Consider the following 22,503-nt stretch of genomic DNA (forward strand, 5'->3'; position numbering starts at 1 on the left):
TCTAATGTCCCCCTCGTTCGGCACTCGACTGTATGGTTGCGTTTTTGTTGGTGTAGTTGACAGATAGACTGCCACCTCATTAATCGAAGGTGATACATTTTTTGTTCTCACAAATGAAAAGGCATTTATTTATTTATTTGCTGTGACATTTGGGCCGCATAGCAGGCTCATGCACTCATGTGGTGTAATCCACTTGTCAAAACCGTTTAACCTCCCGGCCAGGAAATAAATCTAGATTTAAAATGAGGGGCATCAGGCGCCTCAAACACCCGCCAGCACTTCCCATTGTAGGAAGCCTTCCCGCCCACATTTTTCCATCTTTGAAGTGTTAAAGAATGTGTCTGAAGTCCGTTTTGATTATTCTGATTATCACAAATCTCCTTTGCTGGGAACCATGCTGAAGTCCAGTGTGGTGGACACAGTTTCTCAAAGCAGTGCAGCATTTTATAGGATTTAAACCATTTTACAGTTAGAAATGGTAGTTTTAGATTTATTTTTCCGAGTGTAATCCGGGCAACGCTGAAACACTTTTTTATTTATAGGGTTTTTGATAAAGTACTGAAGTAGTAGCAGAAGGCATCTTCGTTCTTGTGTGTTTTTTTTTTTTTTAAACCAATGAGTCAGAGACTCTGCACCCTGCGTTACTTTTTCACTTTTTAGTGAATGTCAGAAAATAAAAAAGGCATCACATACACGAAAATGTTTTACTTTTATCTTTTTTGGTGATCTGTCTTGGATGCCATCTTGTTTCTAGTAATGAAACTGAACAGAAATTAAAGCATAATCTGCTTTTCAGATTGATTACTGGCACATTTTAGGGGTTTAGAGTTTCCAGCTATTCTTAACAATGGCTGTAGTGTGGTATTGTGTGAAGAGATTGATTTATTCCAGGATATGTGAAATTAACATGTCAGTTTTTCGGGAAAAAAGCTGAATGGATTTCACACAACAAAGTCCATATACCATCCCAGGAGAACTGGTCTTTCGGTAGCATGACCAAGTGATTGCATATTTCTGACAATGACTTTAATGGTGTAAACAGCTTTTCATCAGAATTAATTGCTCCATCTGCCCACTGTTTACATGAGGGCAATTATGCAATGCTTAATTTAATGAAAAGGACGTTTGAAGATTGTAATCTGAAGTACACGCTGATAGGGACTGCCTGAACAGGGAGATACGCGGCAGAAAACTCCAAGATAACTTGTCAATCAGAGCAGCTCCACGGCACTGAACCCTTTCAAGCCTGTGACGTTGTTTTCCCTTTTAACAGGGCTCTGTTCTGTTGTTTTTGTACCGCTTTGCGCGGTAGCCCTTTCAGATCTTTTACGTTTTACTTTCTTGTTTTGAACGCATTCCCTTTTCTACTGTTTGTTTCTGGCAGTTAATGTCCATAATTTCAGCCTCATGCACTAATGTTAGCAAGGCAATTTATTATATTGCCTTTTGAAGTAGGGGCTATGTGAGCTTTCACTGAATTTGAGGTAATGGGGTGCGTGTGTCAATGGTCAACAGCTATTGTGAAATCCTACCGACATTCCGTTTCCCTTTCTCTCATCCCTTTGATTAGCCAGGATCAGAGAACCGTGCCTTCCAGAGAGACCATTTATGAGCTTCAGACTCGCGGCTCTGATGCCGCTTAGAGGAATGCCTTTCATCTATCATCTCTCATGATGTATTACCTGTAGACTCCCACGTATGTCTTTCCCATTTGATTCTCAGGAACTGGGATCATTGGAAAGATTCCCATCTGAATACTGTCTTGAAATCACTACACTATTCCTGGGAAACACATTTTCTGTAAGACTAGAAGAAGGTGCTGTCAATATAAATGTGTGTGTTCAGTGATCGATATCTTTGTATTCCAGATCCATCCAAGCTTCAGAATCCAAGCCGGAAGCAGTCCGTTTCCAGAAGCCTTAAGCATCTGTTTCATTCCTCAAACAAATTTGTGAAAACACTTAAAAGGTGAGCATTTGTGTCTGAAATATGCGTTTTGACTGGTTGGGAGTCAAAATCATCTGAGCCAAACAAAAATGATGAAACTCCAGATGTTAGTTTTAAATTATTTAAGAGCAAATTAAAAAGTCGTGAATGTCGTGCATAGCTCTTATACTGATTTTTTATTGATCCATTGCCCAGAGGATGTGGCATATATCCTGGGCTTGACACAAATCCAATTGGCTTTTTGGTTGCAGTAGTTGAATGATGGCATCTTATTTTTACATTTAAAGTAGCTGTGGGATTGGTATTAACTGGTATTGGGAAATCAGATTTTAGAATGTAAGCATTATATTGTTGTTTATCTGCCTGTATCCTAATGAATAGCCAGTCCCTCTTTTTGACCCGTTTTTCGTTTGCCTTTGCTTTGACTGTTTTAATTAATTTCCCATTGTTTGATTTGAGCACTTAATGCAGTCAGATGCTACAGTGGCCTTCTTGGAAAACCGAAGCAGCGATTGTTATGTCTCCTCATGGCACTTCTCTGCTGTCAAAGCACGATCCGCCTAATCAGTTTATTCGCTCCATAACCTTTTTTCCCTAGTGTAACGATGCTGCCCCAGACTGTGTTTCAGCTTGCCTGGGCACGGTTCGCCCTTGTGTAATGAAATCAGCCACGGTCCTAATCTCTTTGTTTTTCAGGGGACTGTATGTGGCGGCAGTGTTCTATCACAAGGACAGCCTCCTGGTGACCAACGAGGATCAAATCCCCATCGTGGAGATCGATGACTCCTACAGCAGCTCCATCATGCAGGACTTTCTGTGGTTTGCCAAGGTACTGCACAATGCGAACATGGCTGCAGCCAAGCACCGGTCTCATTCACCGAGTGACATGTGTTCCGCAGATAACTGAAATTGTTTCTGGGTGCTGTTAGTAATATTGTTTAATGGAGCAGTCATTTTGCAAATAATTTCTTGTTTTGTTTTGAATCAGACATTAACAGAAAGACTTGGAATGCGCTCTCGGGTGCATAATTGAAATGAATGGCTGAATAATGTGTCATTTTAATTGCGGATAACTCCATTATCCACTGTGGGCTCAAAGAGGGAGGTCTTCCTGATTGGTGTGGTAATTAAGATGGAGCCGTCCTGGCTTGGCGTTACGGATGGAGGGGTGTAATCCGCCTTTTGTGTCACCAGCTTTCCTGCATGTGGGAGGATGTGCGGTGGCTGCGGCAGAGCATGTCGGCCTCCATGTCCTCGTCCTCCACCCTGCAGGCCCGGCAGAAGATGCTGGCTGCCGCCGGGCAGCTCCAGGTCAGACCAATGGGCACGATGGTGCCTCTCCTTACTTATCCAAACAGAGGACTCTGGGTCCACATCTCTATGTGGGGACATTGTGGGTCCGTCCCTCACATTTTTGGTCCATGGTTATTCACAGAGATGTTCTGGGGCCCTGTCTCTACATACAGACAGCAAGGGCCATTAGATGGCATATTTATGGGTCCATATGGCAACACTACTCCACAGGGCCCATTGAAAGACGAGAGATTTCAACCCAAATGCCCCACTTAAAAATTCTCAGACTGGCTACCCAATCGTCTTCCATACAGTGACTCAACAGTATCTTTTATACCTGATTGATTCCCCATGTTACTGCTGTCAGTGAGAAAGGAGTGCTGAGTTACCCTTTATGGTTAAAAAGGGGCCATTTCAGAGATAGCAAGCATCTTTGAAATAGCCATTCATGTGTCCAACGCATTAGCATGGACCACTTTAAAGCCATGCACCACTGAAAAATTGATTTTTTTGGCAACCAAAGGATGGAGGGGAAAAAGTATCTAATGCCCTCCACTACTGACTATATATTTAAAGATCTATTTAAGAATGCTTTTTAACATTTTTAGCTGAGTACCATAACGAAAAACTTAACTAAAAACAAATGTATGATGTTAACTACAATGAATAAATAACACGGTGTGAGTATTTTTTACGTTTTCATGTTTTTTTCTTGTTTGTTTGTTTTTACAAAATGCAATGCAGCCGGACTGCATGTAACCTGCCAGATTGCTGGCTCCCTCATTGTCCCTCGTCTCATCTGAGTGAATAGTTAGAAGGCAGGCTCTAATGGGGATCTGTTTACCAGCTCATTATGAGAGGGAAATGAAACAATTAGTCAGTGAGCTGAGAAGCTGACTGGGAGTGTGAGCCTCTCTAAAGTGCTGAAACGCTGCAGCCGCCTGTGAAATGGCATGCCTCGGGAGCCCAGAGGGAGGCAGACGGGCTGAAGAGCTCGGTCTAGCGTCTCTCCCGTTTCCCTTTATGTTTAATGCCTCCCGTCTTTAAGCTGGTGTCGGCACATTAGCGCGGCGTATCTTCTCTTTTTCTCTTCCAGGTATAGGGACTCTGCAGTTCTGAAAGCTGTTCTCTCTTTCTCTCTCTCTCTCTCTTTTATTTTTATTTGCCTACCCTGCAGAATCTCCTGGGCACACACAACTTGGGCAGGGTCTATTACGAGCCCATTAAAGACAGGCACGGCAATGTTATCCTGGTTACCATCAGGGAGATGGAGAGCCTCTACTCCTTCTTCAATGGGAAGTGGATGCAGGTTTCCAAGCTGCAGAGTCAGAGGAAGTCCCTGTCCACACCCGAGGAGCCCACCGCACTGGACATCTTGCTCATCACCATACAGGTGCGTGCCCTGCACAGCGATTGGTTCTTGACCCCTTCTGGCTTGTGGTTGCTATGGATGTGTTCTCTCCTGGTTCTGTCCCGTGCTGAGGCTGTGGGCGTGGTCTCTGTGTGCTTCCTAGGACATCCTGGCCTTTCATAGACGCAGTCAGCATCGCCTGTCCCCCGGGCTGTACCTGGGCTACCTGAAGCTCAGCAGCTCTGTGGATCAGATCAAGGTGCTCGTCCCTCAGAGAGTCCCCAACATGCTGTGCCACTTCAAGATCCGGGACAACTGGAATGTCTCCAGGTAGTAGCCTCCCCAAAGGTCAGGAAAGACCTCTCTCTAAAGACACCTGATGATACAAGCTTAATAAGGCTTAATTAGATACACCATTGTAAATCCATATTAAAAGCAAAGCAGGACACTAGTTTATTTGGACCTGGAAAAGCCCTATATGCTGCATCATAAACACCAAGACAGCCTTGGTTGCAGTATATACAGTAGGCAGTTAAATAAGTGGGGATTAACATTGCCCTTCTTTATTGTATTTAATTAACTTTTACATCATGGTATAAATTTCATGTTTTGAATGGCCATCTTTGGTAAAGACTTTGCCAAGATCTCGGAAACATATTAGATCGACATTGCAAAATTGTGAACCGAGATGGTATTTGGAGGCATTTTTGTTTAACATCTTAAGACACGTATTGTGTTTAGCCCCTCCAGAATGCCTCTACGCAGTTGTCTTCCTAGGGCCGACGTTTAAAGGTTTGATTTCTGCAGTCTCATTGCCAGCTTCGCTTTTATTTTAGAGGGAGTCTCATTTCCTAGTGCCTGTCCCCTGCCGCAGTGTGTTTTATAGCTTGAGCCCTAGTCCGTCGTAGCTTAGTCCCCTGAGGAATTCAGCCTTATTTGATACTCCTTCTAAAAGGAGCCCCTCGTGCCGAGCTGTGTATTTGGCCACAGCTCGGCACTGGTATATCAGATATCATTCTTCTTAACTAGGGCTGAAGCAGCCTGGTAGAAGCATGTGCAGTGTTAGTCGGCTGTGGTTCGAGGAATTCCTGGAGGCCAGACAGCGCGGGTGTACAGTGGACGCAGAGGGAAAATCAGACCGCTTTTTAGCCTCGTCTGAGTCGCCCTGTTGAAACATCAGAAACGCACGGGCGCTCGGTATATAACAAATGGCACGCCTAATTGAACTGCACTCTGATTTGAGAGGTTTATATATTTAGAAAATTGGTTGCTTCAATGGGCACGATGTTCCCAAGCAGATTTTGAATCAAGTCAGGAGATTCTCACGAGGCAGACGCCCATTGGACGTGCCGGTGTATTCTGCTGCCCTGTTGCCATAGCAACGGGAAGGCGAATACCCCAAGATGTGCTAGAGGATTCTTAATGGTCGACCAAAGAAAGGGAAAATAACTGAAGGAGGATTAAAAATGCTGTTCCTTTGCTGTTACTTCATGCAATGAATTCTTACTTTCTTTCCTTTTTTTTTTCCTTTTTTTTTTTTGTTGTTGTTTTTTTATGTCCAAGATAAAATGTTATTTGTTTTTGTTAAATATATGCGCTATTTATTTATTTTAATGTCAGGTCACGCATTTGACCCCGGTAGGTAGGCTAGGTCTAGACAGGGCGCGCATTATCCAGCCGATCAGAGAGGCAGTAAAGAGCTGAATTTACTGCTGCTTTCCATGCGTGGGGCTGAGGCAGCCGGCGGGAGTCCCGCACGTCTCAGGCGCGAGTCTCGCGCGAGACGACGCTCGTCACGGACCCGAGGAAAAACCCGGGTGGGGAGCCTTTTTTCAAAAACAAGCCCCTCACCTGCTTGGATGTCTCCGTACCCTAGGAGCAAACGGGGCTCGGTCCGTATCTGTCACTCAGGTGATCGCTCTCACCAGGCTCTTAGGCGTATGGGACCCAGAAACACGTCCACGCAGAGATGCGGAAAACATCTGTAATGGTTCCTTTTACAGTCCCCTAAGTGCTAGGTATTTACGAGGTAAATGTGCGGCAAGAATTGCACATGATTGGATAATTATTGCTGGTAAAAAAAATAGGTAAATACTAAGAAACTAAAACCAAAATATATAGAAAAACATCATCTTTTGCCTGTCAGTTCAGTGGATATCTTGTAGTTATCATAGGTTTAGCTTGTTTACAGCCTGAGTGCAATTGTTTGGTTCCTACACTCTCAAAACAGATGTGTTAAAAACCACACGGAATGTGTCATTTTTTAAACACATCTCTATGTGTAGTTAAGGGCAACATATTTTGTGTTACTTTCAACACAGTTGTAACATAAAAGTAGCAACTTTGACACAGATTGTAGTGACAGTAACACAAATGGATGACCTGTCTAGGGAACAGCAAGTCTATCCCCGTGCAGCATGGTTTTAGTATCTACGTATTGAAAGTATAGGAAATATACATATAGAAGGGTATAGAAGAGGTGAAACCTGGTTTCCACCTCACACATGATTAGTAACTGGCCAACAAATGAGGTAAAGCCTATAGAAAATCAAGATTGGCTGAAAAAGGTTTCTTTATGCTTCCCTATTGTCATAACTACATCGACAAAACAAGTGTATTTAAAACATGACGAAACCACAACTCATCCAGTCCCGCATATGTACCGTTTTTGGCAGTGAACAAAACAAAAAAAGCATGACCTTCCTAATTTGTCGCTGGTGTACACATACATGTATAGTATGCTATTTTGAACCAACAGCCTTTTGTCCTGTAAATATTGAAGATATTAATGATCTTCTTATTGATACTTGTTACTAATGATACAGTTATTGTGCAGTTATTTCATTGTTACACCTGTCCCGCACATACTTTGCTCTTGTAACATCGGACGACGTTAATGTTTGTTTAAATCGTACACAACATTACTTCTAATTCAGTAAAAAGTGAAAATTGTTACAATTCTGCCTGGTCTCCCCGGTTACAAATAACATCTCGACCACAAATGGTAATGACATTCTTCTGGACATCAGTAATGTGAAAAAAAGTATACAACTCAAAAAAAAAAAAACTTTTTTATTTTTTTCCTTGCATGGATATTATAATTTTATGTAGAAAAATACTGGACAAAGCAGTCAAGCTAATTATAAAATTTCCCCCAGTAAAATACATTAGACTGCTCAATTACTGTATGTTGGTACATTTATTGCATATTACATTTATTATGCCAAAAAGATGGATTGTTTATCCATAATTCTTGCCAGTACTGTAGCTATCATTTTAACTACAGTCAATTAAAATGAAAATATTGTTCAAGTTGCGTTTATTGTCGTTCTTCTCATTACAGTTTGGTATAAGAAAAAGAATGAACTACAGTAACCCCAGGACTACAATGCAGTATAAGAACAGCCATAAACAAATAAAAATAGAAATAGATGTGCGAATTAAAATGATTAAGAAAAGACAATGGACAGTAAATACAAAGCATGCATTTTTCTTGCTTCTGGTATTTATATGAAAGTCAAATAGGACGGCATATGATCCACAATAACCCTTGACTGGCTTTTGAATAGGCTATGATTATGCGCGCGTTGCATGGGAAAGTCTCCAAATTAGCGATCCGCCCTACGTTGGGCTACAGTTTATGCAGTAGACTTGGTCTGAGCAGGCGGGTGGCAAGGGTGCAAATCACACACTAGATGGGACAGAAATTTGCAATGGGCTTCACCAAAATTGCAGTCTGCTTCTTAATCCAGTTTGACACCCCCAGCAGTGACTCTCCTTCCACTTTGGTGCACGGTGAGTCTGGAAATGACCAAACGGCTCAGGCTTGTCAAAATCCATGGCGAAAATACCATTTCGCCAGTGCGATGGCTTGCAAGCTGCCATTGGACCATCTGGAGGTATTTCCAAGAAGGTATTATCTGAATTTCTAGGAAGTACACAATTAAACTCAGACTATAGCCAACCTAAACCTTTTATGACTACAAGGTAGTCACTGGAATTGATAGGTAATAAAGGAATTGTTTCCAAGTATTGCAGTGGCAGTTTCTCAGTATGAACCTTTTTTTACCAGTGGTAATTGCCCAAGTATGTGCTATTTTTAAACACATATTTACAATACCAGGTAAATATTTAGTACTTAAGGAACTGTAAAAGGGTGCCTTACCAAATCATCTGCACTGTGGTGCAGTGTCCCAAAAATAACGCGCCAAATCAAGTCTTTAGGCTATTGTTCTCACTTGGAACTGTTGTCCCTTCTCAGAGCTGAAATATATCCTCTGTAATTGTGGTTGAGTTAAGAGTGGTGCTATTGCTGTTCTAGCAACCTGTATTGCATTTATATTACATTTCCACTGATATGATCTATTAGCAGTTCAACGAGTGGACGAAAGAAATAACAGTGTCTGGCTTTGCCTCAGCAGTCACACAAAAATATAACAAAAGTTCATATATACTCTAAATAGAAATCCTTTATATTATACACATTTCTCAGACGTTTTAACAAAGTATAAATAAGTCAAGTAGTTATCCCTTTGTGACAAATTGCTTTCTGTCTCTGTTGCACTTTTGTCTATAACAGTAATTATATGCTGGTTAGCTTTTGGGGTCCTCTGTAAACTGTGCGATAATCCCTCACTGTCAGCCAAGATATTAATACGGATAAATGGGGAATGCTACTGGTACTTGATCCCGCGCGCTCTGCTGATATAACAGAAGCCTGGGCTCTGGGGATATGTGAAAACACACAGTCGTGTCGGAGGGAAAGAAGTGCAGCCTGTTTACTTACTCCAAGTGTCTCCTTCTCTGCCTAGAGATGAGTGGGACTGGCTCCAGAGACTGTCTGGCCCGGTGTGTGTGGAAAGTGCGGATCAGACAGCCGACTGCCGCACTCCTCTCTTCTTCTATGAGCTCCAGATGGCTGTAAAAGGCTTTCTCAAACAGATCAATCTACCTCTTCACCAGGTACTGCCATAAGCGGAACATTTGCGTATCTGCGTGTTATGGCATTGTTTTTCCTCCTCTCTGTCTCTTTCGTGGGCAGCATGTAGTAGGAACGATAAGTGAAAACTTTATTTTGTCTGAGGGAGCGCACCCAAGCTCCCCCCCACCCCACCCCCCTCCTGCCCCCGCAGCTCACAGGTGCTTCTAGAAAGCAGCAAACAAACCTCCTTTAACTAGAGGCCTGGGGCTTAAATCCTGTCTGGTAAACAAAACTTTAAAATCTCATCTGAAAAGATTGACAGCATTGATGCAGTTTTTAACACTCAATTATGGTGCATTTTATGCATTTGTTTCAACTGCTAAAAGTATTCATTAATAATTGGTAGTGAAGGGTTATAAGATGAGCTGGGAGACTTGTTTTTATTCACTGTAATGTGCAGTCCTTTTGCTTTCTCTCTTCAGCTTCACTGGTTTTTATCTGCTCTGTATTGTGCTCTTCTGTGCTCCATTGAAATTTTTCTTGTCATAAATTCAATTTTCCACTATCTTGCCGTTTTTCCTCATGGCTGTATGTCTCCCAAAGAATCCCGATAATAGCACTTCTACTGTTTGTGCGCTTCAGCAGTCTTGCAAGGTACATTTCTCCACAGCGCTAAAGATTTATTATTTTTAGATAGAACAGTCCACCGTTGAAAACATTTTAAGGTTTATACTCTGTTGTACGTTCAAGATTAACAGGTTATTTAAGAACAGGCCATTACCCTGAAACAAAAAAGCTCAGCAACATTCATACTGAAATGAACTCACATGGTGTCAGAGCTGCAACGTAAAGTATGAATGGGTGTAGAACGGGGGGAGTGTGAATGGGTGTAGCGGGTGCAGGCTGTGTGAATGGGTGTAGCGGGTGCAGGGAGTGTGAATGGGTGTAGTGGGTGCAGGCTGTGTGAATGGGTGTAGCGGGTGCAGGGTGTGTGAATGGGTGTAGCGAGTGCAGGCTGTGTGAATGGGTGTAGCGGGTGCAGGGAGTGTGAATGGGTGTAGCACGAGCAGGGTGTGAATGAGTGGAGCGTGAGCAGTGAATGGGTGTAGTGGGTGCAGGGAGTGTGAATGGGTGTAGCGGGTGCAGGCTGTGTGAATGGGTGTAGCGGGTGCAGGGAGTGTGAATGGGTATAGCGGGGGCAGGGTGTGTGAATGGGTGTAGCGGGTGCAGGGAGTGTGAATGGGTGTAGTGGGTGCAGGCTGTGTGAATGGGTGTAGCGGGTGCAGGCTGTGTGAATGGGTGTAGCGGGTGCAGGGAGTGTGAATGGGTGTAGCGGGTGCAGGGAGTGTGAATGGGTGTAGCACGAGCAGGCTGTGTGAATGAGTGGAGCGTGAGCAGTGAATGGGTGTAGAGTGAGCAGGGAGTACGAGCGGGTGTAGCATGGGCAGGTCACATGAGCAGGGTAGCGACGCCGTGCCCTAACCCCTCTCCTCCTGCGCTTGTGTGCGTGTGTCCCCGTCCAGGCCAAGCACTTCCGTCTCTACACACAGGAGGTGCTGGAGCTGGGGCACAATGTCTCCTTTCTTCTACTGCTGCCTGCCTCAGACGACGTCTGCACTGCCCCAGGACAGACTAATCCTTACACCCTGCATTCAGGGTTCCTCAACCTCCCTCTTCAAATGTTTGAGCTAGGTATACTGGCTTCTGTTTCACCTACAATATTAGCTCAGTGGCCTTATAAAAATCCACAGATTCCTATCTGTTCCCGCTGCTCCCACCGGACCAACAATAAATCACACTCATGGCAGACTGCAGCCTCCTCTGTAGCTCCTTTGAAGGCTCCAGCCCGGTGAGACCCAGAGAAAACAAAGCTATTTCGGCCTCAACAAATAATTGATGCCACAATTAAAATTTGAATGGTGCTTAAATTCTAATTCTGACTGACAGTGTGTTCTGTGAAAAGATTTTAAATGCCCCCATTATAATGCAACATGCATTTTTAACAATGGGCTTTTTGTAGCACCATTACGATGTATCACTTAATTTCATTTAAGGATAGAAAAATCAGCAAAATGAGGAGAAATGACAGCAATTACAAATGCAAATGTTGCAAACAGGGACCTCCATCTTTATTTGTGATTTTGAAATGGTATGAGTAACATTAGGCATTCTTGACATGGGTATTTAATCTCTTCTGTGTTTGCAGTTCACTTTTGCACTTACAAGGAAAAATTCATCAGCCTTTACTGCCGCCTGTCCTCGGTTTTGGAGCTTGATGCACTCATTACCCAGCTGGCCTTGCGAGAGGCCATCTTGGATGCTGAAATTGCGACTGCAAAACAGCGGCACCAGCACATTCTCGACTATATTCAGGTATGTCATGCACTGAGCAGACCTCTTACGAACTATAACATGTGGTTTTATTTCAGCGCCACAAATACCACAGTCATTTCGGCTTGTTTACTTTCCCCTAATGCAAAACATTCGCATGATATTTATTAAAAATCTATCCTCTTTCATCTCAAGCCCAGAATATCATATATCTCGGTATTGACAGATATTTTTATAACGCAAAATGTTATGCATGTTCTCAGGTACATACATTGGGAATATTATTAAATTAAAAGGAAAATAAAAAATGCTGCAAAAATAACTGAAGCAGTAATCCAATTGCAACAGTTTACTGATGTTGTAAAATGTAACTGCTGCGCTTATAAATTCTGAAGTAGCTTGTTTTTTTTTTGAGAAATGAAATTATATCGTAGCTCAATCTCTAGCCTTTTTTTTAAAAGAAAAGCATCTGTAATTTCACTTTGAAATAATCCAGATTTAGGACTGTGGTCTTGGCAATTAATTGTGATCACCCATGTAAGTACATGCGTGTTTGTGTGATTCTTGTGTGTGTGTGTGTGTGTGTGTGTGCACTTCTGCACACGTGTGTGTGTGTGTGTACGTGGGTGTCCGCACGTGTGTGTGTGTGTGTGTGTGTGTGTGGATGAATGTGTGCGCGCGCTTGGGTGTGGATGAATTTGTGTGTGTGTGTGTGGTGTCTCGGTTCTGCAATGTGGAATCAATTATAAGAGAGTGTGAAAATGTTAATGTGTTAGGTAAACCATTCTAAAAGGGCAGCGTCTGTCAGAAAACATGATGTGAAAAGGATTTAAGGTCAGGCTTATTTTCTTTTATTTTGACCTCAGACTGATTCCATCACTCATGATCGCTATCTGAAGGAGACCCTTAGTTGCCAGGTCCAACTTTCCGTATGAGCTTTTTTAAGGTTACGGGGGCAGCGGGTGAGGGGACAGTTTCTCTGCAGTGCGGGGCAGGGTGATGAAGGAAGGGGAATGTACTCTGGGGCAAAGAGCATTTTGTTCTGATGAGATGATATTGATCACATGGTTTTTGCTTTGGAAAAATGTAATAACATCCAGAGCTCAGGCTCAAGTTTCGATGTAGTTAAAAGTTTTCCATGCTCTAGTATACTTCAAAGAGATGCACACACACACCCATAGGCTATAATATGCTATTGTGATAAAAATTAATTGCTGTTAACAAATAGAAATGGTGCTGTTCGCAGGTCACCTGTAATACATTGCGTTGCAGTCTGTGTGTCGAGAAATAAATTTGAGTGCGAACTCTAAAACTGCGAACGTCCTCTCTCTTTGCTCATTTACTATTCCGCAGTGCATTTAAACATTATCTCTAAATGGCCTGTGGCCCTGCTTATTATTTTAACTGAATCCTCTCAGATTTATTCAAGAGGAAATGTCAGTCGATGGGCTTCGCAGATTACTTCTCCCCTGCTCCTTGAGCTGTCTCTGTGCCAGACAAACACCAACGCAAAGAATTTGTCCTAGAATTCCCCTACTAGCTATTCTTTGTGCACAGTGATCCCATATCAACTTAGCAGCCAACCTTGCTGTAGTTCAGTGGGTGTATGATGACTGAATTAAATGTGCAATTTAACAATGCTTAGGATGTCACTGTATCATAAATATGGGCTTGCTTCGGGCCAACATTGTAAACTTGACTAAATGCATTTACCTCTTGAGTACGCCTATAAAGTACAACTTTGCACATATCTTTAATGTTGCCTATATCTCTTGACGAAATGCGTAGAGGGTGAATAACCTGAGATCTGAAATGGAGAAATTACAGTGCAGAAAAATCCAGTTGCCTCTGGCAGAAGGCAACCGATACAGTCAATTTTCGGTTGAAAATAATAGAAACACAACCCATACTGCCCTCAATGCTCTTTTCTTCTTCTCATCAGAGCTTTAGCATACTTTCCAATGGAGTCATCCCCTGGTGTCAAGTCTCATTCCTCGAGCATGTTGCTCCTTGCGTAGGTGCCAGAAAGGGCTCTAATTGCTCCGCGAAGAGTGTTTCTGCATAGAAAACACACATAAGCCACGCATTCTAAACATGATTGCAAAAGGCAAGGCCCCCATGGGTGACTTGGTTTGATAGGGAATGTGAACGGGCCAACAGAGGAGGCAGACTGCGTGGAGCCGGCTTCGAGATTATTGGGGGCATGGTCTGAGGCCTTCGGTCAGCTCTTCTGTGATTGTGCACTGAGCACTTGTTTACAGTTCAGAGGCAGTTATAAGTTTGATTGACAAGCTATCACCATTGGCTTTCCTGTCACGTCTGGCTGTGGCATTATGGTAACGGTATGAAGAGCAGTCTACAATTTATTGTTGAAGAAAACAATTGTGTTCTAATTAAATCAGACCTTGACGATGACAGAATTCTCGGAAATGGAAAAAATGCATTTCTGATCAGATACAGTATTCAGTTGCAAGAGTCTGCAGTTTGACTTCCCTTCATAATATTCCTGCTTAAAACAGAATCAGATATCCGACTTTAAAAGTAGCGAAACCACATCAGTGTTCTCATCATTTCTGCCTGTTTTCATCATTCATCATATGTGCTCCTGTCTCCTCTTTCTCCTCTGCTGGAATGCATGACTGACTGCCACTCATGCTTGGCCGTTGAGTCAGGACTAGTCAGTATTCATCATCAATTACAGTAACCAGCAGATTCTCTGCTTTGGTGCGTTACTCACAGCAACATTTCTGTGTGATGTTTCATCCATAAAGTCATAAGGTTATGACTGCAGAAAATATAGAAGCATAACAAGCTTTAGTATTTTCAAGTCCCACATCACAGAATGTTTTAGATTGAATTTACAGGCAAAAATCGATACACCACGATAAATAAGGGATAACACGTATAAGCAAAGCAGAGGCTCTCACCAAGTAGTAAGTAGTGTAGTTATTCTATTAAATAAGTAAATAACATCTTGGGTGCTCAGGGTATCCTGGGATGTTATACATATATGAATATGTTGGCTTGGCTGCCTGTAATTATGACTAGAATGGCTAAAGAAGAGACCTCAGTGATTTTTAAAGTGGGGTAATTGTTAGGGTGCATTTGGCAGGGGGTTTCATGAACAAAGCAACTTGCTGTTTCACATGCCTAAGACTACGATAGCAAATCAACAGGACAAACATCATCAGCATTTCCAGGTTTGCTATTAGACAAGATGAGACAGATGAACCGAACCTCCAGAGGTTTGGCTGCTCTTTCACCGGGGTGAGTGAGGGCGTGTTGCGTCCGCACTAATGCCGTTGCCCACGTGGCGTCCCCCGCTGTGCAGCAGATGGACGAGATGAGGAGGGAGATGCGCTGGATCACGGACGCCCTGCAGTACGCCCGCTACAAGCAGCCCCTGGGGGGCGTTCCCATAACGTGGCTGGTGGACTCCAAAACGGAGAGCACGGTTCAGAAGAACGACTCCACCTCCTCCAACATGGACTACCTGCCCACCCCCTCGCCGTCGCCGGAGATGCGCAGGAGGAAGGCCATGAGCGGTACGACCCGCCCCGCTGCCTCCCTTTCTGTGCCCTTCACCCCTTTTAAACCCTGTGTGCTCCAGTAAAGCACGCCCTGCATTCTGAACCTGTTGGTCACTTCCATGTTTTATCATCATTTCATTTATCCAAGAAAAAAAACATTGATATTTCTTCAAGGGGTATCTGGCTAATATATTCATATCATGTATTGATACTGTAATAATTGTAATACTGGGTTGTAAATTGTGAATAAATAGGTGAGTAATGAGAATCTTGTTTGCGTTTCCAGATTCGCAGCCCGGCTCAGATGAAGAGGGGTGCTCCGAAGTGTTCCTCCCCACAGACAGCGACTACGACTCGAGCGACGCACTGAGCCCGCGCGACCTCGACCTGGTCTACTCCTCATCGCAGGACATATCCCAGCAGGCCGCGTGCGCACTGAGCGGGAGCGCCCCCGACGTGCTGCACATGCACGACGTCAAGTACAGCGTGTGCCCCAAGGACGGCCCGGAGGCCGAGTCCTGCGCCAGGAACATGGAGAGCCTGTCGCTGGCGCCCGGCTTCGCGGGCAAGGCCCCGGAGAAGGCGCCCAGCGGCAAGCTGCTGGCCAACCCGCCCACCAAGCGCAAGCTGCTGTCCAGGAGCCAGCCCCAGCACGGCTGCTTCAGCGGGCCGCACCGCTGGCTGCGTGTGCAGAGCGAGAGCCAGGCCTCGTCCCTGTCCGAGGGCGTCTACACGCCGCAGCGCGACTCCGACCTGCCGCTGGAGGCCGTCACCCGCGCCACCATCGGCCTTTTGGCCGAGCTCCCCAAGAGCACCTTCGTCACCCACGCCACCTGCAGCCTGGACGACGGGCGGGGGGCTCACAGGGAGGCCCGGCCCAACGTGCGCAGGATCTTTGTGGAGCCCTGCAAGAAGACGTCCCCCACCAAGGACGCGAGCGGCTGGGGCCCAGGCCCGGGCGCGGGGAAGGGCGGGGTGGGGGCCGAGTCGGCCGCCCAGTACGACGGGTCCTTGGCTCAAGACGTAGACTCCGATGACCAGACTAACGCTCAAGTGTCTGAGATTCTCAGCAGCACGCTCTAGAAGTCGGTGATTTGACTGTAGTGGTGATGCTGTGTCGTCCCTATACCCGTACCCACTTCCCCCTTGTTTCATTAGTCCTGATTCCAACACACAGGCATGCAAATTTGAAATCTGAGTATGTGTTCATAAGGATCACAGCACATGGATACTGCATCCTTTCCATAGAATGTACAAACTAAAGTTGCTGGTCAACTATTTTATGAACATAAATTTCATGGCTTTGACTGTTAAAATGATGATAACCAATGCAACATGAACTGAAGCACTGCTTTAACTATTGAACTTGAAACTCTGCTACCACTTTAGGGTGTACAATAAATGGCAAGTAATTTAACAATAGCTCAAATGTAAAAGTTTAATGAATCAGCATGAATATCCAGTCCATAACATGTGGGGGGATGTTGGATTGCAGAGACATTTGAAATTTCAGAATTGGAGTTGAATAGTTTCTCTTGGTGTTATATGCCAAATCAGCTCTCACACAGAACCCATGATTTGGTGCGGAAATATATTTGACTGACAGAAAACCATTGAAACATTTGATTTATTTCTTTTAATAACGATCTTGGTTTCTTACTCTGAATCAATGCGATGCTGCTACACAGCCCTGCGTGTGTGTGTTGTGCTAACGCAGACAGCAGTGGCCTCCCCTATGAAGTATCCTACTATCATCACTGTAAACATTTTGCATAGTATTTATTCTGTCTCATGTATTAAAATGGCAGTATTTCTAGCATGGAGAATGCTGAGGTTTACTTGACTAGGACTGCATCAGTCTTAACCTGGCTATTTTTCCAAATTAAACCAAAAAGAATGGAGGACAGATTCATGGGTTGATATTTCGGGAAGGTTGATATTTGGACCCTGGGCTGACTCTGATCCTTCCCAGCCAGGACTTTCATGTATAATATAAATTCCACTGGGTCTGCACTGAGCTCCAATATATGACTGGTCTCTGTTTTACTCGTTTATATTAACATGTAATATGTTAAATTATTTGCCATTTTACATTAAAACCATTTATTATTTCATGTGTTAATGTATTGCATCAAAAGAAAAAGTGTTTTGTAGGCATGGGATTGTCTGATTATGGTCTGTAAACCTTTGTAGTGTGTTGTACCCCATGTTGCTTTGGAGGGATGTGCACTTGGGTAGGGCTAGTTTGAAGATAAACATTTCTGTCAATAGAGATGATTTATAGAAGCAAGACAGAAGGAAATTCTACAAATTCAAAATGTTCAAGAGGTTTGGAGATTTTGAATTTGTAAATGACCTGCATTCTCCCTATTCAGTGATCATTGTCAGTAATTTACATGGCTTCTTTACATAATTACAGTGGTAGTGAGCTATAGGGCAACAATGTGTTCTGTCGTTAAGCACATTAATTAGACACTGTGCATCAGGAAAAGAGTTCCTCGTGGCAATTATTCCTATAAGTGAAGCGGGAACTAACCACTTAACTGGTTCTGTGAACACTAGAAGGCAGAGCTGCTCCCGTCGTTCGGATAATGATTAGCATTAGGCAGATCTGTCTCCCACTGCTGAGCACAGGGGCTCAGTGGGACTGCCAGTGCAACTTCACTGTAAATCAGCGAGGCCATTACACTGATGTAATGGCCCAACTGATTTACACAGATCTCTGTATATTTTTAATGCTTTTACCACTAAAGTAACGGCGTGTTGATGTTTGCAGACACATATTTTCTGAAGAGAAGTCTATTTAAATTTAAAACAAGCTCCAAGGGCAGCTTTGATATGATACCAGTAACAGTTGTTGCTCCATTGCAATGTTATGACTTGTTGATGTTGCAGTGCATTTAAAATAAGAAGTCTTTGCACAATTTTCTGTGTATTTCAGAAAAAAAGAAAACATTTGGTTTATCCTTTTACTGAACTTAAATCACATGATATAACTGCTGTTCACACTTTTATACACTATCAGCTTTGTTCCAACATGTATGTACAAAATAAGTATTCCATTTGCACTTTTGTATCTTTTTTCAGTTTTATTTTATAATATTTAATTTGAATTAGATTTTTCAAGGGTACATTTGTGTACAAACTTATTGGCAGATTCTGAAGCCCTTACGTGTTTCCAGTGCTGGGTTTCCTCAGGCTGTTTGTGTAATTCCTTCAGATGAAATGTAACATAGTCAGAGCCTATTTTATTTTTGGACCATATATTTTTAATCGGTATCAAATTTTAAAGTAGAAATACGGTGGAGTCTCAAAATTAATGCAGATAAGAGTCAAACCGAGCCTAAATAAGTTATCTTATTTATTTTAGTATTTCACATAATTCTGTGGTAAATGTTTATACTACAATTGTCTGTAATATGGTTTTTATTCATTTTAATAGGTCCCTCCATCACAAAATTAGTATTACTGTTGGCTGGCTTTTTAAATCTAAGAAAAATTAGATTAGACTTTTTTTTCTATGATTCAAAACGTGAATTTCCCCTACATGTATTGAACAGAAATAGAAACCATGGGTAAATGAGAGGAAACGTGTATATGCAAAGACCACTATACCACTATACTGAGACTACCACACAGGTGTGCTTATCCATTCATTAAACAAAGAACATCCCAGCATGCATAGGGTCATCTGTAAAAATGCTGGATGGGCCTGGTTGTCTATAATAATGGCTAGCATGTCTACAGGAACTGACCTCAGTGTCTTTGAAAGAGGGATGACAGTTGGTGCAAGTTTTTTGGGAGCAAAGTTGTCAAAAGTCGTGTCAGCACGGAACACCTGGAGGCAGAGGCCTCAGCAATGGACAACAGCGGCTATAGTAAATGGAAAAACACATTTCAGATTTCGACCTGAGGTGAGACCAACCAGTTTCATCAAAAATGGTGGTGCCCCATCACTCTAGTAAATCACTTTTGTGACCTGTTATATACTTGTTTTTGTTCACTGCCTGCACATTCTATTTGATTCTCTTACCTATCGTTATAAATGCTGCATAGCAATGTAAAGGTTATGTGACTCTCTATGCAGTGACAGTGCCAATGAGTCAACAAAAAAAGCCCAAAAAACTCCTTTCAGCAGGTAACAGGTGACTGCTGCTGTACTATTGCAAAACCTCCTTATAATAAAGTCCTTATAATGGGGCTCTACTGTATTATCTTTTTGGGCCTGGTCTTTCTGCTTGGCATTATGCCTGATAGTGTCTGCGATAGGCATGAAATAAAAAATGAGAGGAGCAGAGGCAAAACTGAATGGTGGGTTTTGCATTATACAACTAATGTCACCATCTGCAAACTGTGTACTCTTTCCCTTCTGTTTATCAGTTCTGTTATAAATTGACATAAAGGGTACTTTGGTTCTGAAGACAGTTCAGAAAATGTCATCATCAAAGGTGCTTTCACTTTAAAGTGTGATGTGTTTTTTTTTTTTTTTTGCTGCAAAACATGGTTATGTTTATTTGCTCTTGGAGTTTGCTTTTTGCTTTGGTCTCTGAGTATGTCTGACAATGTGACACATTTGTGCAAACATTAGCAATTAAATCTGATCCCGATTACAGAATCCCAATTTCACATTTTGCAGTTGCCATTTCTCCATTGAGAATGTTAACGTCAGTAAGTATTCTAAACAAAATATAAATGGCTGTAATGTTCTTTTTATGTGTTTGAAAACACTGATTAAAATATTGTTGAGAAACTTTTTCATGCTCATCAACCCCTTTCCTTCTTTTTATCAGAATGTTAGAGATGTAATTGTTGTTAACGTTTGTGGCATTCGGCAACAACTGGGTCATGCATTGTGCAATGTTGAACTTTAAATTCCAAATAAAAGAGTTGTCTTTAAAACGTGCTCAGTGGAGATATCTGCATTTTTATATGGAGTCTGATAGTTAATCTTTCAGTTGATGTAATGTGTGTTTTCAAGCAAGCACTTTAGATTGTGGGCTTCCAACTAAGTTTAATTTTAAGTTAACTTGCTAGCAGTAAGTTCTAAAATATATTTTATCTTCCTGGTGCTGCCCATGTAGTACTACCATGCTCTACAGGTATAATATTAATTCTGTCAAATTGTAGTAGGCAAATAGCAATGTATTGTACAGGTACTGTTATACTTAACCTTCTACAAAATATTTAAATGTTTTTATTTTCTGTTTTCCATTGTGTGACTACCATTGGTGAGCAAGCAGACTGTCTTCTGGAGTCCAGCTGGAAATTCCAAGGTAAGGTATGAGTATCAAAATTAGAAGAATACTTTTCTCTTCTCCCAGAGAGCTCTCGTTCCTTCCTTTAAAATCCCCATTACCAATAAGGTGTTTAAATGTCTAAAGTATTGGTCTAATGGACAGAAAGTGTTAGACATCTTCACTGTGTTAGAGCAAGCATTGCCCATAGCTTCTGTTTTCAGTTACATGGATATAATTTTTTATTTTCTCATTTATTGCTTCAAACTTTTTGTAATGAGGGAGATAGCATCTACTCATGCTTTTATATTTCATATTCTGGGCTCCACATGTCACCTACAGGCCAGGAGCATAGCAACAGGTCACCATGGCAACAGTCAAAAGGGATTTAACATTGAGTAAATTGCACTTTTACTAAAGGCAATCGAATAGCTGTTTCAAAATCTGATGTTATGTACAGAGTACATTTACGTGACACTAAATGGTTGTCAAATCCAAATACATGTTGAGTTGTCAGATTGTCATTTCTTTAGCATTGTCTCTCCGTAATTACATTGTCCCATAATTAATACAGCTAAAAGAAACAATGGCATAACAATGAAGAAGTAAATAAAAAGCACAAAAAATGCAAAAAAAGATTACTTAAAAATTATATACCAAGAACATTATGGATGTTAGCTGTATAAATTGTGATTTGCATTATATTCTACCCATGAAAATATGCAAAATAAATAAGGGATATGAAACTTTCTTTGACTCATGGTAAATGGGTTGTCATAAACTAAATGACCTATTTTGCACAGTGCCTCAAAATCAAGCTCTTCAAGCAGAAATTCATGAAGAAAATTCTGCAAGTAATTAAAGATACTGCGTGCCAGCAAAATACACATTGATACATCTTCTCTTTATACTTTTGAGAATACTCAGGAAAAGTTTGTTCACTTTAATGGAACAAAATTCCATCATTTGTGGAAAGGAAAAGGCAAATCCTTGATAGATTATGTAAGTATATAAGCTTAATGGGGCGAAATTTTGTCAAGTCAATTTGGAAAATGAGAGAGAAGAGACTAGCTTATACTTTCCATACTCTAGCACATTGGATTTGAAATTAAAAAATGAGTAAGAGGTTAAAGTACAGACTGTCAGCTTTAATTTGTGGGTATTACATTCATATTTGGTGAACTGTTTAGGAATGACAGCCCTTTTAATACATAGTTCTCCCATTGTAAGGAGACCAAAAGTAATTGGACAAATAAATAAAAGCTTAAAGTGCTTATATTTAGTACTTGGTTGGAAATTATATGCATTCGATGACTACTTGCTGTCCGTGACCCATAGACATTACCAGACGCTTGGTATATTCCCTGGTAATGCTTTGTCGGGCCTGTACTACAGCCATTCTCAGCTACTGTTTGTTTTTAGAACTTTTAGCCTTCAGTCTTGTCTTCAGCAAGTGAAACACAAGTTCAATGGGATTTAGATGAGAGGCCAGTGTAGAGTACTCTACTCCACTTTTCGGCCCTGAAAAACTCTTGGTTGCTTTAGCCATGTGCTTGGGGTCATTGTCCTGCAGCAAGGTGAAGCAACGTCCAAGGAGTTTTGAGGCCTTTGGTTGGATGTGAGCTGATACACTTCCAAATTCATCCTGCTGCTGCTGTGAGCTGTCACATCTTCAGTAGCGACAAGCGAGCCAGTTCCAGTGGTTGCATTTCCTGCACGGTTCACCCAATATCGATGTAAATGCCCACAAATTAAAGCTGACCATCTGCATTTGATCCCACATTCATCGTTTCATTTCAAATCCAATGTGCTGGAGTACAGAGCGGCAAAACAACAGAAAATGGGTCACTCTCCAAACACGGACTGCACTGTATATAGTGAAGATATTGGTGTGCT

At 42.2% G+C, this 22,503-nt stretch overlaps 1 protein-coding gene across 3 annotated transcripts in view; it reads left to right on the forward strand.

Annotated features, from left to right (window-relative positions):
* Nucleotides 1–19,864, forward strand: part of ankfn1 (ankyrin repeat and fibronectin type III domain containing 1) — a 128,362-nt gene extending 108,498 nt beyond the window's left edge. For all 3 annotated transcript variants that reach the window (XM_035407236.1, XM_035407237.1, XM_035407238.1), the window contains 10 exons: nucleotides 1,869–1,968; nucleotides 2,644–2,776; nucleotides 3,142–3,258; nucleotides 4,418–4,633; nucleotides 4,755–4,921; nucleotides 9,403–9,553; nucleotides 11,036–11,204; nucleotides 11,719–11,885; nucleotides 15,175–15,388; nucleotides 15,660–19,864. In XM_035407236.1, coding sequence (XP_035263127.1) covers nucleotides 1,869–1,968; nucleotides 2,644–2,776; nucleotides 3,142–3,258; nucleotides 4,418–4,633; nucleotides 4,755–4,921; nucleotides 9,403–9,553; nucleotides 11,036–11,204; nucleotides 11,719–11,885; nucleotides 15,175–15,388; nucleotides 15,660–16,456 — 2,231 coding nt within the window. In that variant the 3' untranslated portion in view covers nucleotides 16,457–19,864. The remainder of the gene's footprint in view (nucleotides 1–1,868; nucleotides 1,969–2,643; nucleotides 2,777–3,141; nucleotides 3,259–4,417; nucleotides 4,634–4,754; nucleotides 4,922–9,402; nucleotides 9,554–11,035; nucleotides 11,205–11,718; nucleotides 11,886–15,174; nucleotides 15,389–15,659) is intronic.
* The last annotated feature ends 2,639 nt before the right edge of the window (nucleotides 19,865–22,503 follow it).

Source organism: Anguilla anguilla, chromosome 2, assembly GCF_013347855.1.
Source record: "Anguilla anguilla isolate fAngAng1 chromosome 2, fAngAng1.pri, whole genome shotgun sequence".
In the NCBI taxonomy this organism is placed as follows: Eukaryota; Metazoa; Chordata; class Actinopteri; order Anguilliformes; family Anguillidae; genus Anguilla; species Anguilla anguilla.